General features: G+C 38.5%; 1 protein-coding gene, 1 long non-coding RNA gene and 1 pseudogene across 3 annotated transcripts; 1 reads left to right on the forward strand and 2 right to left on the reverse strand.

Annotated features, from left to right (window-relative positions):
• Positions 1-731: 731 nt before the first annotated feature.
• Positions 732-2,384, reverse strand: LOC144655000 (uncharacterized; annotated as a pseudogene).
• Positions 2,385-6,847: 4,463 nt separating this feature from the next.
• LOC144655486 (uncharacterized) lies at positions 6,848-10,950 on the reverse strand. 2 transcript variants are annotated; one of them, XR_013571121.1, is made up of 3 exons: positions 10,516-10,950; positions 10,056-10,181; positions 6,848-7,715 (listed from the first exon to the last, which is right to left on the reverse strand). It is a non-coding gene; the product is annotated as an uncharacterized LOC144655486 (long non-coding RNA). The 2 variants fall into 2 exon arrangements; XR_013571122.1 differs by lacking the exons at positions 10,056-10,181; positions 10,516-10,950 and adding an exon at positions 8,636-9,899.
• Positions 10,951-11,248: 298 nt separating this feature from the next.
• Positions 11,249-12,136, forward strand: LOC144655479 (uncharacterized). Its single transcript, XM_078515733.1, has 2 exons — positions 11,249-11,679; positions 11,945-12,136. The coding sequence occupies exons 1-2, from the start codon at positions 11,251-11,253 to the stop codon at positions 12,017-12,019; spliced, it is 504 nt and encodes a 167-aa protein (XP_078371859.1). The 5' UTR covers positions 11,249-11,250; the 3' UTR covers positions 12,020-12,136.
• The last annotated feature ends 5,955 nt before the right edge of the window (positions 12,137-18,091 follow it).

The raw sequence follows: 18,091 nt of genomic DNA on the forward strand, positions 1-18,091 counted from the left end.
GAAGAAATCAAATCAGACGGTTGAAGTGAATTATTGTACTTAAAGCCTAATAACCACAGAATATAATGCAGTGAAATTTATTTTCAGAAGTCTTTTTTTCTTGTGGAACTGGTCAATCAAAGTCAGCTAATTAAATATGCATAAATTAGTGAAAAATGGCCATTTTTGCAAAAGGTGCCATAACTTGAAGGGAATAAAATATTTTGAGCTGATGTTTTGTCACAGTAAATAGCTCACCATACCCAACATTTATGCTAAGTTTGGGCGAAATCGGTGATATGAGCTGTATCACACGTTGCCTGGTCCTCTTATGGATACACTCTTAATGACGTAAGGCGAAAATATGTTATATCAATGTAATCGACATTCCGCTGTTTATCTGTTATCATGTGCATCAAAGAAATGTTTGAATCACCTGCTGCTCATAAATTTTCAATGAATGAATTTGCAAAAAATCGCAAAGATTATTTGCCGCAATAAATAGCAGCCTTAAGGTAATTGAATGTACTAAATGAATTCACAAAAAAGAAGAATCAAATTTGAAATTATCAAGCCCCCACACGTACGCATCGCGGACCGATTTTTGTTTTTGCTTTGCTTCTCTGTGTTCTGTTTTTCAGCTTTGTTTAGTTTAGTTTAGTTTATTTGAAGGGCGAGGTAGAATGTACACACGCTATAACATCTGAAATGATAAACAAAAGTTACTTCGCTTTAATGCAGGCTAGAAATAATCTGTTTCAATGTTTTATTGCATTACTCGTAACTGCAAGCAAATCACATATTCCAAGTATTCTACCCCCAAACTACACCCCTTATTTGTTTGCTTCTCACTTGTGTAAAGCACAGAAAGCGTTCAGTTTGTAGATCAAAAAGTTTCTTTGTATGGCTTCGCGTGCAAAGTTTCGTTCTGGTAAATAGGTTTCTTTAGTGGTTGACAAACCATTTTTGGCCAACCTTGCCTGAGGTGTGTCCGCGATCCACGTGTTCGCCTACGGTCCAATGCGATATTTCTCTGAAGCCAGTTGTGAAAACGATTGTGAACCACCAATAGGCTTTGGGCTGGATCATCACCTAGTTCGGATTGGGTGCCGACTGCATGCTGACGTGGTTGAGGGTTTGGGCAGCCACGTGGTTTCCATCTGGAGACACGGCCAGGTGTTGAGCCTTGCTTTTCATTTCCCTGCACACAGCGCACATCTGTTCCAGCTCTGACAGCCTGTACCAGGTTACTTCTGCTTCCAGTAAGGACATTCCCAGATTGGTCGTTTGAGAGGATTTGGTTCCACGGTCTGGTGTCAACGAACCACTTCACTGTCAGCTTATGAGTGGAATCACCACGGTGCTTGTGCTCTCCCACATTATACCTCGTTGCACGGACGGTTCCAGTGGTGGAAACCATCAACCAATACCAATAGGCGTCATCCTGAAAAAAAAACTGTCAATCCTTTCTTACTGACGTGTTTCAGCGCCTGAGCTGTCACATGGCCATTCCGAACGGACAGATTGTCAGCTTCCGCTGTGTAGTAATTCCATTGTGGCACCTGGAAACGAACACGATGACCGGACATCAATGCCGACACCAGTGCTTGGCGTGATCCACAAATACGCACTCCGTTTGCATCGTGGGTGAAGACGTCCTTCCAGCAATCATCTGCAAACCACTCATTTCCCACTGTGTCCTGGGTGTGGCCTCGTGACTGATGGGTTCCAACAGTCCAGCGTGACATGTCACGCAACCCACGAGTAGTTACCACTGTGAACCACCAATAGGCGTTACTTTGAAATTGGATGAGATTGCTGCTCGAGCTGACACTGATGTGGTCCAAGCTTTGCCCAGAAACAAACTTGTCACCCTGGTTGTTGATTGCGACATTCCGGATCGGAAAGGAATATCTCTTGGAACTCACACATCTAATTTCGTGGCCATTTTGTACGCTGCTCTCTAGATTGTTCAGGCTGCCCTGCACTTTGCTGCCGTCGGCCAGGTGAGAGTACGATGGCATTAGAAGGAACCCGGATGTCTGCACATACCACTTGATACTTTTTTTCATGCTAGCGCTATTGGTTCCACGATGTGTATTTGAGCCCATGTTGTACCTGGTCATCTGCATCGATCCACTGGTAGACACGTGTTGCAGGAGTTGAGCAAACACGTTATCGCCGTGCACTTGAACGTTGTCAGCCTCTGTGCTGTAAGATGATCCAAGTATGACTACACGCACTCGAGCTCCTGATAAGACGGCGGATACCAATGAGTGCTTTCAACCTGATACAGCAATTCCGCTTCCATCGTGCTGATATACCAGTTGCCATGGCAGTGAACAGGTATCGTAATCTGTGGTGGGAACAAAGAGATAGAAATTTACATTTAACAAAGTTGTCATAACAAAATTCACACTTCCTTCTGAAAGTCTCCGGAATAGTTGATGTGGCAACCATAAGAAAAGTTGGCTCCCAAACCTTGTGTCTCACTTCAGATGAACAATCGCCATAGAAAAGAAAAAACAATTAAAAACATATTGAAACAGGTAATTTTTCTTTTTCGCTTACCAGAGATAATTATGCTCAAACTCTAATCACCGTGGGACACCGTTCTTCGGAAGCAACTGCCAATAACTGAAAAAAGACAATAGAGCAACGCAGTTAAATACAAGTTTACGGTGAGAGTCCAGTGCGTTTACCCGCCTTTAATGCAAAATCAAGTCAGTTGCCAAACGCTGTTTCTCTTTAGTTGGACCATCGCCATCGAAAAAGAAAAAAAAAATGTATTGAAACACTAGTAATTTTTTTTATGCTTACCACAAAGGCTGATGCTTAAACTCTAAAGACCGTGAGACACCGTCCTTCGGAGGCGACTGCCAATAACTGGAAAGCAAAGGACGGCGTTTTATGGATTTTAAAATCTTATGTTCGGACATTCCATTTGTAGCTTAATGCTGTTGTAAACATGTTGACAAAACTGTGAGAATATTTTAGAGTATTTGATGAAGGACGTTATACTCAGGCCTTGATATGTTTGGAACTGAACGGAAATTCAATTGCCATTTTTTGGAATAAGATGCTGAAATCATATAACCTAGCTTGGAAATATTATTTTTTTTCTTAAAATGAAATGTAAACAACAATGAAATCAGTTTAGCACTGCCTTTTAGTTAATGCAAGTAAACCACTTAAAATGTCCTCGAACTGTAAATAATATATGTGAAATGCTTTGTAATTATTGACCAAACTAAGTCTTGTTTCCACATGATAGTGAAACAGCCTATTATAGACCGTATCTTACGGACATAAAGTTAGAGGAACAAAACTTTCCCGCCCCAGAAAGAAGTAATGTTGTGTATATCCAGATATATTTTGAGAAAATTGTGTTAAGCAGTGCAGTCTATTATCTGTGGAAGGCAGAGGAAACAGCCTGAAAAAAATGAAAAGTAAATACTAGTTTAAAAGCACTTTAGAATGATTCATCGACGTTGATTCGTGTATAAACAAACGAATCTAAATAATTTGGTTTCAGTTATAAGGTTAATGGCAAGGCAAACAAAGTTTCAAAACCACGTTCTTCATAAAAAATGCCTTTTTTAAAAAATCTTTCGCACAGCTATAAATTACGAAAATTTGACTTTCAAACAATAGCACTTTTTATTCAACGAAAAATCAATATCAATTATTTAAATGTGGCATTTGTGTTTATGGAAGATTTAAATTAAGGAACACACAGCAGGAGAGGCGAATTGATTTCCAGCCGTAGGTTGCATAATTTTAGGGTAAAAAAAAAATTGAAAAGCAAAAATCTGCGTTTATCCGACACTAGCAACAATAAAATTTGGCAATTCTGGGATTATCAATCAAGGCAGCGACTAATTCTTGAAGGACGAACGTTAACCCATTCCGTTAATTACGCATATTGCCTATCAGTTATTATTATTATAGTTATTATGACTAATGGATCAAACCAAGTCTACACTAAGGATGAGATAAAGACTATGTCGTCTCGAGTATTTAGGCTCTTTTGGATGCGAGTTGGGAAAAATTGCACCTGTTATGCGGTAAAAGCTGAGATTGTCAATACTTTCTCATAGTAATTGATATTTCACTTCAAAGCTAATTAGCCTCAACAAAATAAATTAAAGGTTTTAATAACATGTCACGCGTCAATTTGACCGTCATGTATACCGATCACTGAGACCCAACCACCAACTATCAATACTCACAGCTTGCAGAATTCTGGATTTAAAATCAATTCAATCATCGTTTTCAACAACTTTTTAAGTACACTCGAAGGCCAAACGTTTACAATTGACGCCCATTTGAGCAAAACGTCCAAAACATAGTAATAACTCCGAACATTTCTTGTCAAATAAAATCAGCTCAAAGATGTGATCATATATCTAACTCCTTTTGATATAAGATAAATTATTAGAAACCATTCATCATGCATCTCATGCAAATGAAGAATGATCTGTTCTCTCGAGTGGCATGTCTGGACGTGAAATGTAAACTCAAGTACTGAACCAAGACTTTTATACTCTAAAACAAGGGTACATTTTAAGCTATTTCTTTTTCAAGTTTTGAAGATGGGGTATAGTGGTTAGTGCGTAGGACTGCACAGAATCGAGGGCGGTGTCCCTGGTCGCCACCGTCGCGTTGTGTTCTTAACGATACAGTTCATCCCACATATTCTTGCCCAAGTACGGCAGAGTGGGAGTTTGAGTGGCACCCGTAAGGGACGAGAAGCGCGAGACGCGAAAGTAATCGACGCTGTGAATACCTAAAGGTTTAGCAGTGCTATGAGGGATAATATTTCTAAATTTATTTCTGGGCTGGGGATAACGCGGTTAGCTTTGTTTAAAGATTACAAATCGCCCTCTCAGTCAAATCATTGCAGCTGCTAATTCATACTTAGCCAAAGATCGGAGTCTATCGCAACATTTTAAGTTCAGCTACTAAAGTACACGTGCTGTTCTATTGGAGGGGTTGGTGAATGGGATGGGGGTCAAAAATGTTTTGTCGCCTGTAAATGGAGGGCAAAAAAGTTTTTGCATCACTGATGGGGGGGGGGGGGGGGTCAAAAAAGGTTGGATGACAATCACCTGATGTTCATTTCTAGCAATGCAAAGGGAAACTTCTCTGTAAATAAAACTCTGGCTAAGGTATAAACACATTGACAATTGACTGGTCAAGTTGCTCTATTAGCTTACTTAACAATGCCCTACCAATGTTTTTCTATCAACCTACAGTATCTAGTTAATCTGATATGGGTTGATGACACCCCAATTTAGAGGGTCACCTCACACCTGCTTCTTTAAGTCACCATTTCACAATTAGTATCTGGGAGGCCATGGGTTCAATTCCCAGATTTTTTCTTTGTCTCACGCTTGTAACAGATTATCATTCTTTCTTTATTGTTTTTGTTGTTATCAGGTTTAACTAGGAGTTTGGCTGCCCTCTGTGTATCTAGATTATCAATAATATATAGATTTAGGCAAGCCTAAAAGCGGAGCTCCCCAGTTAATTATTTTGCACTTTATTGAAACCTGAATTCAAGCCATTGTACAATTTTAAGGCTAAGAATATAATATTCGTTTTATTTTTTTTTTATAAATTTTAATATTGTTACTTACTTTTTTTTTACCGTGTCCCGGGGGGGGGGGGGGGGGAGAGGTACTCCCTAAAATTTACTCAAGGGGTGTGCCACTGAGTCGCTGAGACTCTAGACCTGTTCCAGAGAAAAACGGCTCAATTTGCGACCCTGTTCCAGACAAACAGTGCAAAATAGGTACCCTGTTCCAGACAATATCCACAATGAAAAATATATGAAGATAGATATAAAAACACTAGCGTACATCACAAAGCGCTCACTTGACTTTGTCTGTGGCTTGGAGAAAAACCAATGAGAGGAGCGGATTTTCATAGCTAAACTTGATAGTGTTCCACAGTCAAAAGAGTGATTTGTATACCCTGTTTCAGAGTCAGAGAGGCAAAAGGCACACCCTGTTGAGCAGCACATACCCGTATAGCCCTTATATGGGAGTACCGTATACAGCAACACCAAATAAGCCGAGAACAAACAAAATCAATCAAAACGTTTTAATTCCACCGACAGCATTATGATCCAGAAGTCTGGATGGGAAATTATGCTGCAAAACGGGTAATTATGTAACCTTCGAAGATAAGGAGGGGGTAGTAGGGCTGCATGTTGGGGTAGATAGGCATATCACGTGGTAAATTAGCAAAGCACTTAACATTTAGAGTATATAGGAAATAATATACATCTACATTAAGAATATGGTTAATTTTCTTTTTTTCATTCATTCATTTGTTTTTATTTTCACTATTTGCCTATATTTTAATTTTGAATGGAAATGGCAGAGGTCATACATGTAGCAAAGGGTTTACAGCATATTGCCATAAGCTAATGCCAAGCAAACCGGAGTGAAAGCTAACCACAAGCAAACTAGAGTGAAAGCTAATCCCAAGCACACCGGATGAATAAAGCTAACTGCGAGCAAACAGGGGTGAACCTAACTACAAGCAAACCGGAGTGAAACTAACTGGAAGCAAAGAAGGGACATTCTGTAACCCCATCCCACCCCCCTCGCCCCCCCCCCCAAAAAAAAAAAAGGATGATAGCACCTTTTTTACTTTTACATGTCTTTTTGAGTCCCCTTCCTCTTAAGGGGTTTCACTTCACTTACAGAAATAAAAAAAAAACAAAAATTCTGGGAAGATAGAATATTGTTTGTGTGTCTCAAACTCAGTTTTGTTCTTTGATTACGCAGAAAAAATAGAATCATGTTTGCTTGTGTATAAAACTATGCAAGAAAAAAAGCATCAATACTTTGACTGCTCTTTTAAAAATTTGTATGCTTTATTGTACACATTTTTGTGGAGTCATGTTGCCCATTCGTCATGAAGTTCACAAAGTAAGCAAATGAGTCACAATTTGGTTGCTTCATGGTACCTAATGGATACTGCAAATTTAATCTGGCTTTAGAATATTTCACTAATTTTAACATTATAGCTGTTCTTATAAATTGTACGCAGCATACAACACATAAGAATGAAATTGGTATTGCATATTGCTTGCAATCACGATTTTAACCTCTATACTTAAGAATTACACCAGTTTCAGCATTACCAATCCAAATTCAAATTATTACATTGCTTTTTACCTCCACTACCTCCCCCAAGGTCAACCAAAGATCTTATGATATACAGTAATTAGACAACTACATGTAAGTCCTGTGTAGTCGAGGGCTCAAAATATTTGGACACTTACAGGTCATGTTAACCGGCCAAAGAGATTTTAGCTTGGTCACATGTGGTTTCTTACCAGCCAAAACATTGAAAATAGCAATTTTAAACTCCCATTCATTTCTGCTGTTACTGTTTTGGCTGCATAAATTATTCTTAAAAAGATCACTTCATAATGCCCTTGTTACATCTAAAAAGATGTGAAAGAGACAGGTCAATCAAGAAGTTGTTTTCTGAAGTACACTGTAAATACGTTAACATTTAAAATATAAACTTTGCTCATTTGCAGCTTTTCTTGATTTCAATTTACATGTAATTTACTAGTCTCTTGAAAATGGCATCATGAAGACACCCAAACATCAAGCTGGATAATCTTAATCCTTCCTGTTTTCTTTTGATGTCCTTGTCCACATTCTGTTTTTGTGTCTGTGGCTCTGCAAATTCTGAAATTCATGTTAACCCTGAAAAAAGTCAAATGCCACAGATTAAATTAAAATTGATTAATTGGTATGAAAATCAATAATTTATAAAACAAAACACTTAACGCAAGCTTGTATAAAGTGAAGCAAAACTACTGGATGCGAAAGGATACCTTATATATTTAACAGAGATGTATCAGCACAGACTATTTTTTTTACTGATAACTGCGAAGTCAACTACAGAAAAAAAAACCGGTAACTCGAACTCGGATAACTCGAACAACCTTGCTAACTCAAACTCACTTCCATTTCCCTTGGATTTGACCCCACTTTTCAGTCATTTTTACTCGGTTAAATTCGAACTCGGATAACTCGAAAACCCCGCTAACTCGAACTAAATTTTGTTTCCCTTGAACAAAATTTGGGTCAAACTTTTTACGCTGATAACTCGAATTCCAGAACTTGCAACTCGCAACGGTTGCCCATTGATTATAGCAATGAACAGATCATGTATTTGACAGTCATTTTCCACTCTTAACAAAAGAATGTGTGGTCGCTTTAGAGTTTCTGGCAAGATAAGTTCAATTTGCACAGTACTGTATACTGAAGTGCTTAAAAATCAGTAAACTATCAATTATTAACTTGGCAAATAAAATATTCAATCAACCCCGCTAACTCGAAAAACCCCGCTAACTCGAACTCATTTTCGTTTCCCTTCAGAGTTCGAGTTAGCAGGGTTCTACTGTAAATATTTCAGGACCTGAACAATCGATGAAAATCGATGATCGGAAAATCAATCGATCAATCGATGACAATCGATTAATTACTGTTGATTGGCATCGATTGGCATCGGCCAATCGATGATCAATCGATAATCACACTTTGGTGGTCGCGAACTTCATCGATTGCCATCGATTGGCATTAAACACACAATCAATCCGAAGCATGAAGTAAATACTTACATATGTTGTTTTGTAAAAAAAAATAATAAAGCTCCTTTCCATTGAGATGAAGTTTACATCATAAGCTTTAATGTTTCTGTTTTTCATTCGAGTTTCCTACTGTTTGCTAGCGCTAGAATTCCAAAGACACTTCGTTATTCGTGACCGAGTCAAAAATGGCGGACGTGACAGGCGAAACTCATCACCAGACTCCCACTGTTGTCTCGTTTTCGTTCCGACGTACGGACGACGTATTTTTGAGTTCTCTCTGCTACTGTTTGATTTGAAATATTTCGGACGAGCGAGAAAATGTTTATGGACTACAAGACAGAGTTTTAGAAAAATTACATTGTACTTAGACAGCGAGGAATTCTGTAAGTTGCGATTTCTATTTACTTTGCCAGGAGTTGGTTCGAAAGCAAACCAGACCGAAAAGCGTACGCTTCGTTGATGGAGGCGAATAAGACTTAAGCTCAAAACGTTTGTTTTAAATAATTATTGCCTTATTACTGTTAAGTTAGTAAGTTTCTCGTTGTATTGACATTTTTTGGAAAGGTTATCATTGTTGTTGCTAATAAAATATAACATACAAGAGAGACCGTGTGTTTTAAAGTAAACATATTTATCAAATACTAGTCAAATAAAAAACGATGGCAGTTAAATGATCGATTGAATTGGTAATCGATGATATTGATAATCGATGAAAATCGATGTTAGTTAATTGATCGATTGTCATCGATTATCGATGAAATTGATAATCGATGACAATCTATAATCACAAAAACTTTAGCGATCGATTGTTCATCGATTATCAATATCAATCGATTAATTGATATCGATTGTCATCGATTGTTATCGATTGCCATCGATTATCGATTCCATCGATTGTTCAGGTCCTGATATTTTAATAAACTCAAAGCATCACTGCAAACCCTTACACTCCCTCTTTAAAAGGTTTGACCTTTAAATACTCCCCCTCCCCTCTACCCCTATATATACATGTACATGCATAGGAAAAACATTGCCACATCTTAAAAGCTTTTTTCTTAACAGTAATACTAAGATTTTTAAAGATACACATTTAATTAATAATAAGTTTGCATGCACAGCTGCATACAGTGTCTAAAATGGCATGAATTTACTCACAAAGATTCCAGTTTTCCAGTAGTCATTAACCTTTGTTGTGTGCATTTTCCAAATTCCACAACAAGATTGTGATTTTTTTATGACAAATATAACATTTACTGTTGACATTCTGAATGAAACCAGCAAAACAGACCTCAAAATCTCAAAATTGTTGACATTGTTATGTAATCTACATGAACGCTCAATAGTGAACAGAACTACATGACAAGTGGATTATTTAATATATTTGGGAACGAAAGAGCTAAGTAATGAAGCTGAAGTTTATTTACTCTGACTAAATGAACAGTAATTTTACCTCCATCATGAATATCAATAAACTGCATACACTGAATCGATCTATTTCACTCGGAGTTAACGAAATTCCAGGTGCTTCGTGCAAACTGACATCACTTTCATTCTCATCTCAGCTGCTCTTCCAGCACTGTAAAACAAAATAATCATATCACAAGCATTTAAAAATCGTAAGCTTAATTTTCTTCGAGATGTGTTGAAGTGATATTCTTTGTGAATTCGTTCCTCGAAGGCCCAACAATTATTTGTTTACATAATCAAATCCTCCTATTTGATCAGTAAAACCTGGTAAAACTGAATTTTAAGGAATAGTATTTTTCAACATTGTTCATGTCACAAGCAAATGCTTAGTGGCGAAAGCAAGTAAAATGTGCCGTCAATATAAGGTTACTTTGCGTATAAAGTAAGCTTAAGACAAAACGTAGACATATTAAATGACGGAAACACTGCAGTTTTGTACTCACCAGTTGGCCGCAGTAGGTACACTCGTCTGCTCGTTTTATCTCCGTTCCCTTGTTCTCCGCTATTTCTTTGCCTGTTTCCTCGGCACCTCTCTTGCTATTTTAGTCGCTTTTCTTCGCTACTTTGCTACCAGGTTCGACAGGCGCTTTGCTATACTTTTTCGCCTGCTTTCTGTCCGGGTTTTCTGGATCTCTCGCGATCTCTTTCCCGTCGCAAATCGCTTAAACCCTGTTTCCTCGAAGTTAAGTTTACCCTGCTCTCGTTTGTAGTCATCGGCATAACAAGGAGCCAAAATAAATGTGTTTGTCTCAAGTTCTAACTTTCAGACTAGCTGTTTAGACCTCACACTTTTTTTTCCTCACACTGCAAAATTATTTCGCGCCAGTACTGCGCGAGTTGTCAAGACCTTTCAAGATCCCGGATGTGCGCAACACCGTACGTACGGACAGGGCTGAATAACGTCTGCGCATGTGCGGGATATTATGGCGCGCGCGGCCTAAGTACCACAACAACCCTTATCAAAATGGCGGCTTTTTTTAAAATATTTCGTGTAGTCCCCGGCTTTTCGCAAAAAAGGAGAGTTAAACTGAAAACAGTAGCTTATTTTTTTTAAACTAAGCCCGTCGAAGATAGACCATGGCATAGCTTTTTGTACAAAAGGGTTTAAAGTTTGTACAAGAGGTGAAAAGAGATCGTAAACACGATAGTGCACTCGCAAAATTTTAGAGGTATCGGAGATGACTGGTTACGCCGTATTATTATGGTGGGCTACGTTCACCTTAATGTTTTTGGCAACAACTGCAAGACCTACCGAGCGGGTTTGCTGGTTTACGAAACGGACCCGAGCTGGAGAAGAGTGTCAAGGTCCCCTGAGGCAGTTTGACGAGGCCATTGCCCGATTCGTGGATGGAAATTTGAATTGTTGGGCCTGCACTCGGCACTGGGCCAGAGCTACTCGTGAAGCGAACGAATGCTGCGCCTCGCCACTACTAGAACACTCTGCTGAGCTCTCGAAAAGAAATATTCCGAGGAGGTTTTACCGCTTATTTGACAGGTTAGGGGCTAACGTCCCTAATTATCGGTCAGGAACACGCTGGTGTAATAAATGTGCTTCGATTGCAGACAGTGTCTTCTTAAATGAGCCAGACTACATTCCTCCTGTGAAAGTAAGTGCATTTTTAGAATTTCATCGCACTCTGAGTCTGAGAAAGGACTTGAAATAGATAAGGGGGGATGGAAATAATTATTTAGCTATCGTAAATAAATAAATGAATGAAAAGAAGACAGAGAACAAACGACTGTAGCCATGTTTTTGTGTGTTTATTTATTTGGTCTTTTAATTAATAAAAGTGTTTTTTTAAAAAAGTGGCATGCATTTTTTTTTTCGACCCCGTAACAAAAATATTATGGCTATCTACTTTTTCATTTCAGAGACAGGCTAAAAGCTCCACCTACTCCACTGCTAAAATCAGTACACAATCATCTGACAAAGACCAGGTAAAGTAGAAACAATAACAATTATTTATTTATTTCTATTTAAAGTCTTGAAAAGAACTTGGAATAATTTTCTTTGTAAAAAACTTCTTAGGATAATGCTTCAAACAACTCCAATCGGCTTGACACAACCCTAAAAAGCAAAGAATCAACATCTTCAGGTAATTTAGGTACATGTACACTATCTTCCACAAATGTACCACTCTTGTGGTATTTATGTATTTGCTTGAATGAATACACCACTTTGTAGTACATTAATTTCAGTTTTGGTATTTCATCAATGGAATGGGGATAAGAGGATGGCTTTTAAACTAGAAAAGGTATTTACACAAAAGAAAAGTGTATTTGTTTTGACTAAAAATGTAACTATTTATAATACTCACCTCTTTCAGTAATTTTCCAATCTCTCATATGGCCATGAATGTCCCTTAGACATCTTGCGTTCATATTTTAAAAAACGATACAGGGAAAGCGAATTATCCTGTAGTTTGTGGCGGTTGAATTCAACGATCCAAGTGTTTTGGTTTAAATGAAGTTCTGTCGTGTTCCCCGGCATTTCTTTGCGAAAAAACTTCGTTGCAGACTTGTTAAGAGTTGAAATTATAACTTGCTAAAGTTGGAAGAGAAAATACACGCGTTTCGGTACGAAAATAAAAGGAAATTCTCTCCACCACCTTTGCCGACGTTCACTGAACGACAAAAGAACCACACATCACGTTCGCGCCGAAAATTTGTCTTTGTTGTGATGACATCCTGCACATGCGCAGACGTTATTCAGCCCTGTCGTACGTACGTTTGTACGCCGCCGTACGCGCCCGCGAGGCATGCCGCTAGCCATGATGACCATGAAAACTCGGATGCAGAGGTTTCCTATTTTATTTCATGTGTTTTTTTTTTTTTTCATGTGTTTTTTTTTATGGGTATGGTGCTCCGCTCTGCGGCCCTTACGGGCCGCTAAGGAGCTCCGCTAAAATGTCAACTGGTAACAGTTTAGCTAGTCGAATGAGGTGTCCAAAAGACATCTTACAGAGTATTTCTATTTCTTTGATGAAACAGAAAATATTTTACATGATGTCCTTTTCATGCTAAGCAGGTTTTAAATCTAAGTATTCAAGAGGCTCACTCAGCGGCTTCATTTGTTGGTCACTTAGTTTTTGATCCTATGTTGATTTGTGGGGGAGGAGGGGTCAAAAACGTTTACTTGACCCTAAAGGGGGGAGCTAAAAAGTTTACTTGAGCATAAAGGTGGGGGTGGCATAAAAAGTTTCTGGTGTTGCCTTCTCCCATTCACCAACCCCCTCCCCGTAAATAATGACCACTCCCTAAGCAGGCATTTGTAACAACAATATTGTTGTCTGATCTTGCAACTGGATGGGATAATAATCCATCACAAGTTTTACTCCTGGGTGGAAGGAGGCAGCATGAGAGCAAAGACTTGCCCAAAAACACAACACAGTTCAAGCCAGAGTCCAATGCACTGGTCCTCACCATGTCTCCCTTGGTTTAGCCTGTATTCAAGAGAAGCCTAAGTGGCTCACTAGGCAAGCACTAACTTCCAGTTTCCGTAGCTTGATATTGCTACAAATACCGGTATCTACTCCACCCTAAAAGGAAGGCTAGTCCCCCCCCCCCTTAAGCACTAAATTATCTGGTACCTATAATATATTTTTTTATATATATATATACACCTTTGTGGAGAGAGGCTGCATAAGAACATAGCATCTTGTCCAAGAACACAACACATATAACTATTTCCCTCTTGGATAATCTCAAACTAAAACTTAAATAAGTAGCCAAAGGGTAACTTGCTGTGAGACAAGAGCAATAAACACAAAGTAACTTAGACAAAGGTTGATCAGTTTCACATAACAACAGCATGAGGATTACCTTGTCAAGTGGTAAGTAGGCCAGTAGAGATTCATCTCCATTTCCCCATTTCCGTTTAAACTGCATGAGCCACATTATACATGTACTGGCAGCAGGCTGCAATTAAAATAAACCATATCATTATTAATACTGCATTAAAAAAATTAAAATCAAAACAGCGTAAGTCTCTTCCATGAAGTTCATCACAAACGAAGTGTTACTTAAACTTATTATCTCGACTTACTAATTATGCAAAGAAACAAAAAAAGCATTGTTTATAAAATTCTATTGATAAAATTTATGCATCTTACCATTACTTATTCAATGAAGTGCCACAGCTGATAAGCACCCACCCTGAAGGTAGGAAAAGTTAATAAGTGCCCAGCCTCAAATTAGCATCTACGTCCCCCACAAAAAAAAACCCTGAAGTGCAAAAGACGAGTATTGAATAGTGAAATTGTCTTAGTTCTACTAACAGACTTCCTGAAGACTGAGTGTTCTTAGTATTTTACAGGAAGTTTCAATGAACAGTTACAATTCTGCTTTGGTACATCTTCATGTTTTGTTATTATTTACTTGTTTTGGTGCAAAATAAACTCACTTCTTGCTGAAAATGGTGAAGGAATTAAGAAAACTAAAGAAAGAACAAGAATAAGCACCCACTCCCAAGATCCAAAAATTTAATAAGCGCCGATGGCAGTAAAATTAATAATTTTTTGGTATGTTGTTTTCCTAATGTATTGATTTACCCGGTACTACGTTTTCAGCATTCGCTAAGAATAGAATGCTTAGCTGAATCATAATTTATTGCATACTGTAAAATTCAGGTTATAAGCCCCCCACTCCCCCTGCTGCTTATAAGCCCCCCTGGTATTAGGCCTGTCTACCTGGAAACAAAAAAATACATATGGTTATACTGTACATGTAAGCCCCCCCCCCCCCCCCCCCCCCTCCCCAGATATAAGCTCTGCTAGATGACATTACAGAACAGGGATACCCGGTAAATGTTGCTTTATTATGACTTTTCAACTTAAAATCTTATTTCGATCAACATTGCCATGCCTCTTTTCGAAAAAACGCTCCCCCCCTCCCCCCCCCCCCCCGGATATAAGCCCTCCTATTTACAAGACCATGTTAAACCCTTTACGAAGCTGTTTGTTAGCTCAGGGCCTATAACCGGAATTTTACGGAATTCCATTGATCTTAGATGGTTGCATGTTCTGTTTCTCATCAGGTACAATGAGGAACAATTAAATTGTGACAGTTCTATTGCAAATTGAATAACCTTGGTTCGCAGTCTTACTGTGCAACCAGGCCATGAAACCCATCAGTAAGATGTGACAAAAAGGTCTAAATATTGTCAAAATGAAATGGTACGGTACCTGCTACCAAGTGTTTAAATTAATTTTCCAAATTATTCTCCCTGGAACCCCAGCATTTCCTGTGCCTGGTTTCCCATCCTTTTTTAATTAGTTTTTAACTATTTTCTTATTTTTGTCTGAATATGGCACAATTTGAAACAAATTGTTCATTATCACAGAGGTCAACTCTGATACAAATGTATATCAATATAAACAGAACAAATTGCAACCCTGGACACCCTGATCTCATGGAACCTACACTAACCAGCGAGCTACGTTGGCAACCAAAGTGGCGTGAGTCAAATACATTTGCTATGACACATTGATTACCAGACACAGAGTTGACCTCTCTGATGATGAACAATTTGTGCGAAAAACGCCATGTACGGGTATGTTCAACAACAACAACCATTTTATTTTGCCAAAAATGGATATACAAAATGTACATTCATATGGTCTATATATATTTAGAATAGAGCCGCTGTATACCCGCGATGGAATTTTAGCGGGCATTATTTTTAATAGAACATAGCTGAAAACTATAGAAGCCCGGTACCCCGGATACTGTGCGAATTGTTTGTCGAATTTCGCTGAACGACTTTGTCGACTTCGCATCTATTCTCTTGTTTTGTTGTTTAAATGATGCTTTAAAGCAGCGAGTTTTTATCAGAAACGTTTAACCTGCTTAAATGGAAGTAAGACAGTGCCAAAGAAAGCGACAGATGAAGAAAGAATCGTTGAAATTTGTTGTTTTTCTTTGGAAAAAAAATTGGAAATTATTTAGTAAAACAAGCCGGACTCTAGAAATGCTTTGAGGTAAGAAACCTTTTTTAGCCACAATCTGAAGACAGAACACTCCACTTTTGTTCTTTTAAAATCGAGTAAGAGGCGAATTTGAAAAACTTGCTGCGAAACGAACGCATGAAAATTTTTCATTTGAATGAAATTGAAGTAGGCTTAACCAAACTTGAATGCGTAAATATTTCAACTAGATTTGTCGGCTTTGTGAGAATCTTTTGGAAGTTGGAGAAAGGACATGAATGAAATGGTATCTTGGTTTATTTATAAAGAAGCCATCAAAGAAAAGAATAAACTAAACTTTCACTTTTACCAATGTTGCGTGCGTTTGTAAAATGCCGTGAGCGGCCGCGAGTCTTGTAAGTTCTGTGCTCTTTTTAATGCTATATTCTAAACCCACTAGAAGATGGTTTTCCTATGTCCTATAAGAAAATAATGCACTTTTGAGGTCTAGAAAAGCAGCTGAACGCCCTCGCCTGACGGCTCGGGCATCCACTAGCAGCTTTTATAGACCTCAAGCGTGCATTATTTTCTTATAGAACATGGAAAACCATCTTCTAGTAGGTAAATAATATCTGGTCTGATGAGCATTGTCTTTACAACCAACATAAGTAATTCCCAGTCCGAGAGGCCTTGGAGCAAATGTCTGGTAATCAACGTCCCTTTGTAGCTTTTATTCGACTCACTCGACTGTGGCTGCCTCAGTAGCTCAGTGGTTAGAGCACAGGCGGCCCAAGCGCACTATGTGAATTATTCATAAAGTATAAGCGAACGTAACCCTTACCTATGAACGGTGTTGTGTTCATTCTCATCCCCATAGCCCTTTCGTTTGTCTTAGCCGGCTGGGCCTTGGCACGAGGAAACAAAGGGCTCTGGGGACACAGAATTCCAAGACTTCCGGTCTTCATGTATGCAGTCATGACGTTTCAAAAGAATGTATGAGAGAATCGTTACGTTTTCGATTTCCGTTTAGGAATTCTTTGTTCCAAACAGCCAATAAAAAAAATCGAATTAATTCAAAAATCCTATGTCCCCAGAGCCCTCCGTTTTCTCGTGCCAAGCGGGCTAAGAGAAACGAAAGGGCTATGGGGACGAGAATGTGTTGTGTTACAAAGATGCAATTTATAACGGTTTGTATGGGAACTCAACGATTTTGTTTCAAAAGGAATAATACATAATGTTCTGCTAATAAAATCGACTAACCTTATTGCCTTGTTGTATTCTTTCTTGTTCGTCCGCTTCTCAAGCCATTTTGAAGCGTTTTCGGCGAGTTAGCGCTGGCTGGTGGTGTTCCACTAACTTCGTTTATAGTGGAAAAACAAGCGCTCTCATTGTGCAAACCAGGGCACATAATTTCCAATTCCCTGTATGCTGTTTTATCTAACGGCCAAATAATATCAAATAAATTCACTTCTGCTCCTTTCTTCTTCAGGGCATTTTCCAACTTGTGGCAAAAATAGTCTCCTCCTCCCGTCACAAGCACTCTTTTCCCTTAAGGGCCCACTGACGGATTTCTCGCGCGTTGCTAAGGTGCTAAAAGAGCGCGCGCTGTATTGCGTGTACGGTTTACTCACGCTATCTGTACGCGCCAGATGTACAAAAAAAATTCCTTTCGAGCACTTCTTCAAACTCGCCAAATAAGATGAAACAATAAGAACTACCGAAAAACTTCCTGACTATAAAAAGTTGACTTAAATTGAACCAGGAAAAGCAGTTTTTTTTACACATGCAAATAATCTCAAAAGCGTACGCGTACAACTAGCGCGCGCACCGTTCTCTTGTCAGATGAATTACGCATGCGTTAACAAAATGATTTCCGGTTTGCAGGAAAAATCTAAATACTTGGCGGTCTTTAATTTGATTCACTTTTTTTCGACGTTATATTTTTCCGACCTGGGTCGGGAACATAACTAAGTATTCATTTGCTTAAATCATTTTTAATAAAAATTTTATGGACAAATCAATATTTTAAATCTCTCTAAAAAAATTATTTTCCATAATGAAATGAAACCCATACTTACCAAGATACAAAAACAAATTTAGATCATGACACCATGAA

This window comes from Oculina patagonica, chromosome 5, assembly GCF_052425735.1.
Source record: "Oculina patagonica isolate OP01 chromosome 5, crgOcupat, whole genome shotgun sequence".
Classification (NCBI taxonomy): domain Eukaryota; kingdom Metazoa; phylum Cnidaria; class Anthozoa; order Scleractinia; family Oculinidae; genus Oculina; species Oculina patagonica.

What these genes read in the sequence shown, in the direction of transcription:
- LOC144655479 (XM_078515733.1), top strand. Translation starts at nt 11,251, where the DNA reads ATGACTGGTTACGCCGTATTATTATGGTGGGCTACGTTCACCTTAATG. An exon ending in ACTACATTCCTCCTGTGAAA is followed by an intron (nt 11,680 to 11,944) that starts GTAAGTGCATTT and finishes TTTTCATTTCAG; the next exon opens with AGACAGGCTAAAAGCTCCAC.